This window comes from Toxorhynchites rutilus, chromosome 1 (genome assembly GCF_029784135.1).
Source record: "Toxorhynchites rutilus septentrionalis strain SRP chromosome 1, ASM2978413v1, whole genome shotgun sequence".
NCBI lineage: Eukaryota > Metazoa > Arthropoda > Insecta > Diptera > Culicidae > Toxorhynchites > Toxorhynchites rutilus.
Window position 1 is genome coordinate 106558829 of NC_073744.1, and position 6689 is coordinate 106565517.

The following is a 6689-nucleotide window of genomic DNA, read 5'->3' on the forward strand; positions in this document are numbered from 1 at the left end:
AGCATCGACGGAGCTATCATTACCGAGACGCATCTTAAACCGAATGTTAACCTTCGGGTTCCGAATTATCGTCTATTGAGAATGGATCGCACTAGTTCTGGTGGAGGAGGTGTTGCCCTAGCCATCAGAAATAACATCAGATATCGACTTTTGCCGTGCCTGAAACTCAACATCATCGAAGCTATAGGAGCGGAAATCACAACATCGATTGGGCCTATTATCGTGATTGTCTAATCCTATTCCTCCTCTTCTACAACCTGACAATTCAGAACGATTGATAACACCTGCCGAAAAGGCTAATGCAATTGGCAACCATTTCGCTAGTTCACACAATCTTGGCCAGAACATTACAAGTCCATTTGAAGCTTCGGCGAATGATACTGTAAGGGCTATTGACAATATTCATTCTGTACCTCAAGAGAATGAAATCATCTCGACTGCAGAGGTTATCTCGGTTATACGCTCGTTGAAGAATATGAAGGCCCCCGGCTTCGATAGTATATTTAACATTGAGTTGAAAAATCTTAGTAACAACTTATATGAAATTATGACTTCTGTCTTCAACAGATGTCTATCACTTGGCTACTTCCCCTCGAGTTGGAAGTTGGCAAAAGTGATCCCGATACTAAAACCCGGAAAAGATCCTTCTTCTTCAAAGAGCTATCGACCAATTAGCCTTCTCCCAGCATTTTCGAAAGTATTCGAAAAAATTATATTAACGCGCATTCTTGCTTTTGCAAATGAGCACAATATATTTTTGGATGAGCAGTTTGGATTCCGAAAAGGCCACTCTACCATTCACCAGCTTCGTAGAGTATACAACATAATCAAACGAAACAAGTCAGTTTCAAAATCATCTGCCATGGCACTTCTTGATGTTGAAAAAGCATTTGATAATGTTTGGCATAATGGTCTCATTTACAAGCTTCAGACCTTTGGTTTTCCTACATACTTGATAAAAATTATCAAAAATTATCTTTCTGATAGAGCGTTCAATGTTTCTATAAACAATATTTCATCGGAGAAATTCATTGTGAATGCAGGTGTTCCTCAAGGATCCATCTTGGGACCAATTCTTTTCAATATCTACACTTCAGATATTCCCGCACTCCCATCTGATGGGAAACTGTCACTATTTGCAGATGACACTGCCATCATTTACAAGGGCAGAAGTATCACAGAACTAAGATCTAAACTTCAAAGAGGGTTAGACGCTTTGTCTGGATATTTCAATAATTGGAAAATATGCATAAATGCCGCAAAGACACAAGTGTTGGGGTACCACCCAACGACGGTGCGCTTACGGTAGTACGCACACTTCCATCATACAACAGTTATTGCACCTTCCATTCATTGGCCTTGCCGCCGGCTAGGCCACAGCTGTCACGAGCGACCCCATGTTCGTGCTCTATTCCTCAGTAACCACGCTCGAGTGCTGACCAAGTTATTTATTTTAAAACATTAGAATAGTTAATAAAGTTATTATTGTTACGTAAATATAATTGTCGTTCATACATTAGCCAAGACGTAACAAAGTGGCGACGAGTCCGGTGAATCGCGTGTCGGTAAAATTTCCGTGTTAAATCGAAAGAAATATCGCGACACGTTGAAACCGCGTGTGTAAGCTCTGTACGAACAAAGGAAAAAAGATGTCCAATCCGCCATTACAACAAGCTCAAGAACAGCCATTCAAGGACACAATTTTGACAATCCTGAATAACCAAAATGCGCTGATGGCAAGGTTAGCAGAGCAGATGGCGGGTATCCAAGGAAGTGTCCAAAATACAAACCGGAACGAATATATCCTCGATTCCTTAGCGACGAATATCACGGAATTTGTCTACGATGCAGAAAAAGGATGTTCTTTCGACGCTTGGTTCTCACGGTACGCGGATCTTTTCGAAAAAGACGCTGCACAGCTTCAGGATGACGCAAAAGTTCGACTTCTACTCAGAAAGCTGAGTCCCACCGCACACGAACGATATACTTCGTTCATACTTCCTAAACTTTCGAAGGAATTTACGTTTGATGAGACCATTGCCAAGCTTAAGACAATTTTCGGCACGCCCGTGTCTACCTTTCATCGTCGATATGAATGCCTTCAGACGACGAAAGATGAGAATGATGATTTTATCAGCTACTCTTGCAAGGTCAACCGTGCGTGCGTCGATTTTAAGCTCCAGGAACTCAAAGAGGAGCAGTTCAAATGCCTGATATTTGTGTGTGGACTCAAATCTTCCAAGGACTCTGATATACGGATGCGCTTGTTATCGAAAATCAACGAGACGAACGACATCACATTGGAAAAAGTAGTGGAGGATTGCAAAAGCCTCATAAATCTGAAGAAAGATACTGTTCACATCGGTGGTCAAACATCGACATCCACCGTCGCCGCTACGAAGGCCTACAGATCTCGCTCTCCGAATCATCGCAAAAAGGGAAACTGGGGCAATACCAAAAGCAAAGGAGACGCACCGAAGACGCCTTGTTGGTGCTGTGGTGGTATGCATTTCTCCAGCCAGTGCAGTTTCAAGGAACATAAGTGCCGGGACTGCGGTCAGACGGGTCACAAGGAAGGCTACTGTGGGTGCTTCAAGCAGCGATCGAAGTTCAATAAAGGGAAGCAGCAGCATAAACCAAGGCACTCGAATAAGATCGTCGTGGTAAAGGATGTGAAGCGGAGCCGTCGGTACGTCGAAACCAACATCAACGGTGTGCCAGTGAACCTTCAACTGGATTCCGGGTCCGACATAACCATCATTTCTAAACAAAATTGGATCAGAGTCGGGGCACCACAAACGTCACCACCCGACTGTCAGGTGCAGACTGCTTCGGGAAGCAGGCTTGCTATCGATGCGATGTTCCGAGCCTCCATCACCATCGGCAATACCCAACGGGAAGGTAACTGTTACGTTTGTAGCTCTAACCTTTCTTTGAATGTTTTAGGCTCAGACTTGTTGGACGAGTTTGGCCTGTGGGACGTTCCATTTTCGTCCTTCTGTAAGCTGGTCGACACCAAACAAGAAGACCAGCAGATCGCCGAGTTGAGGGCCATGTTTCCAGACGTTTTCACGGAACGCATGGGCCTCTGTACGAAAACGCAAGTACATTTCACGCTCAAGGAGGGAGCTCAACCAGTATTCAGGCCTAAGCGACCGGTATCATACGGTATGGAAGTGGTCGTCGAAGATGAGCTGAAGCGCCTAGAACACCTGGGCATCATCACGCCGGTTACGTATGCAGATTGGGCAGCACCGATTGTGGTGGTACGTAAGCCGGACCGCTCCGTCCGTATATGCGCCGATTTTTCTACCGGCCTGAACAACGTGTTAGAGTCAAACAGCTATCCTCTGCCTCTTCCGGAGGATATCTTCAATCGAATGGCAAATTGCACTATATTCAGTCACATCGACCTGTCCAACGCCTATCTACAAGTTCCCGTAGACGAGGAAAGTCGCAAATTGATTAATATCAATACCCACAAAGGACTGTACCGGTTCAACCGTCTCTCACCCGGAATCAAAAGCGCACCGGGAGCGTTCCAACAGATCATTGACACGATGCTATCCGGCATCGAATGTACGTCACCCTACCTTGACGACATCTTGATCGGTGGCCGGAATGCGGAGGAACATAGACGAAATTTACATTTAGTCCTGCAACGCATCCAGGAGTATGGGTTCACCGTGAAGATCGAAAAATGCCGGTTCTTCATGCACCAAGTTAAATACTTGGGCCAACTTCTGGATTCCGAGGGCATACGCCCTGATCCAGATAAGGTGAAGGCAATAATCAACATGCCTCCGCCAAACGATGTACCCACCCTGAGATCCTATTTAGGGGCGATTAATTATTACGGCAAATACATCCGAGAGATGCGGAAACTTCGCCAACCGCTGGATGAGCTCCTCAAGGAGGGGGCCAGTTTCCAGTGGACAGATGCATGTCAACGTTCATTCAACCGTTTCAAAGAAGTTTTGCAATCACCCCTCATGCTGACTCACTACAATCCTCGCCTAACGATGGTAGTGTCAGCAGACGCATCAAATGTGGGAATAGGCGCCCACATTGCTCATCGATTCCCCGACGGGTCGGAAAAGGCAGTATACCATGCATCCCGGAGTCTGACTCCAGCCGAATCCCGCTATAGTCAGATCGAGAAAGAGGCGTTGGGCCTCGTATACGCCGTAACAAAGTTCCATAGAATGATCTACGGCAGACATTTCATCCTGCAGACGGACCACAAGCCTCTTGTGGCCATTTTCGGCTCGAAACAAGGGATTCCACCTTACACCGCCAACCGTCTCCAAAGATGGGCACTCACCATGTTACTCTACGATTTCAAAATCGAGCATATTTCTACGGATCATTTTGGGCACGCCGATATACTATCCCGTTTGATCAACAGCCACGTAAGGCCGAACGAGGACTACGTGATTGCATCCCTCGAAGTGGAACAGGTGATCTGCAACATCGTCAGTCAATCCATCGAGTATCTTCCTGTTTCATACAAAATGATAGCAGCCGAGACTACGAAAGATGAGATGTTGCAGCAAGTTCTGAAATACGTCATCAACGGTTGGCCTAACGATAAGAAAACCATCTCGGGAGGATCGGAAGTTCAGCAATTTTTCGCACGACGTGAATCTTTGTACGCAGCCCAAAAAGTCCTGATGTACGGAGAGCGGATTGTAATACCGAAGAAGTTTCAACGTAAAATACTGCAGCAACTTCATAAAGGGCACCCAGGCGTTGAACGTATGTGGTCATTGGCGAGAAATTACGTATATTGGCCAAACATCGATGAACACGTTACCGCCCTGGTCCGATCATGTTCAGAATGTGCTTCTGTCGCAAAGACTGACACCAAAACAAAGCTGGAGTCATGGCCCATCCCCGAAAAACCGTGGCAGAGGGTCCACGTGGATTTTGCGGGGCCGATTGACGGAACGTATTATCTCCTGCTAGTGGATTCACTATCCAAATGGCCGGAAGTTATCCCTACAAAGTCAATAACATCGGCAGCAACGATCGCTATTCTACGCCAGATCTTCAGTCGATTTGGTATGCCGGAAGTTCTAGTTTCCGACAACGGATCGCAACTTGTGAGTGACGTCTTCGAGCGGTTCTGCGAATCGAATGGTATCATGCACCTTAAAACAACCCCTTTCCACTCTCAAAGCAATGGACAGGTGGAAAGGTTTGTCGACACCTTCAAAAGAACCATGAAAAAAAATCAGGCCGGAGGGGAAACCTTAGACGAAGCATTGAATACGTTCTTACTGTGCTACAGATCTACACCCTGTCGTAGTGCTCCTGGCGGCAAATCCCCCGCAGAAGTATTGCTAGGAAGACCACTGAGGACATCGTTTGAATTACTTCGTCCAACCAGTAAGTTCAACAAAAACAACAGCCTCAAGCAGAACCAGCAGTTCAATACGAAACACGGAGCCAAGGAGAAGTGCTTCGGCGTCCAGGACCAGGTGTATGCCCAAGTACATCGAGGCAACGATTGGAACTGGGTACCTGGAGTGATAGTGGAGCGAGTGGGTACGGTTATATATAACGTGTGGATCCCGCAACAGCAACGGTTAATTCGCAGCCACAGCAATCAACTGCGAAAACGCTACGGAAGTGAAGTACCAACAATGTCTGAAACAGATCCGTCCATTTCGCTTGATATCCTGCTAGGTTCGTGGGGATTGAATCCTAGTGCTGCTCCAGAGGAAGTGATACCACCAGCCGAACCTGAAGAGCTTAACGAAATCCAGCGAGAGTTCATGCGCGAGCTCATTGAACCACCAGCTACGCATCGGCGAGCTCGTGGATCCGTTCGACAACCTGATCCTGAGGATGTGATTCAGCGCCGATCAACGCGCAATCGTCGGGCGCCAGCTAGATATGAACCGTACCAGATCTACTAAAAAAGGGGAGGTGTTGGGGTACCACCCAACGACGGTGCGCTTACGGTAGTACGCACACTTCCATCATACAACAGTTATTGCACCTTCCATTCATTGGCCTTGCCGCCGGCTAGGCCACAGCTGTCACGAGCGACCCCATGTTCGTGCTCTATTCCTCAGTAACCACGCTCGAGTGCTGACCAAGTTATTTATTTTAAAACATTAGAATAGTTAATAAAGTTATTATTGTTACGTAAATATAATTGTCGTTCATACATTAGCCAAGACGTAACAACAAGTTATATTGTTTCCCCACAAGAACACTCCAAAGCTTGTTCCTCCTCAAAATATGAGAGTCAGTCTTAATGGCAATAGTATTGAATGGTCTTCAGAAGTAGTGTATCTGGGTCTAACTTTCGATCGAAAACTTACCTTCAGAGCACACATTGACAAAACAGACACAAGATGCAACATTTTAATCAGGTCATTGTATCCCCTGATCAATAGATACTCTCGATTATCTCTAACGAATAAACTTGCAGTATACAAACAAATAATATTTCCAGTTATCGCATATGCGATGCCCATTTGGGAGTGCTGTGCTCCAACTCACAAATTAAAACTTCAACGCATACAAAACAAAATTCTTCGTATGATTCTAAACTCTCCACCCAGAACGCGAAATTCGGAGATACATCAGCTGGCCGGGATTAAAACCTTGGATGAAATTATCAATAACAATTGTATGAAATTTGAACAGAGTTGCGCTCTCTCAACACACGGAAT

The 6689-nt window shown here is 45.8% G+C and overlaps 1 protein-coding gene across 1 annotated transcript; it reads left to right on the forward strand.

Annotated features, from left to right (window-relative positions):
- Positions 1–1649: 1649 nt before the first annotated feature.
- Positions 1650–5924, forward strand: LOC129761277 (uncharacterized protein K02A2.6-like). Its single transcript, XM_055758990.1, has 2 exons — positions 1650–2901; positions 2947–5924. The coding sequence occupies exons 1-2, from the start codon at positions 1650–1652 to the stop codon at positions 5922–5924; spliced, it is 4230 nt and encodes a 1409-aa protein (XP_055614965.1).
- Positions 5925–6689: the final 765 nt, after the last annotated feature.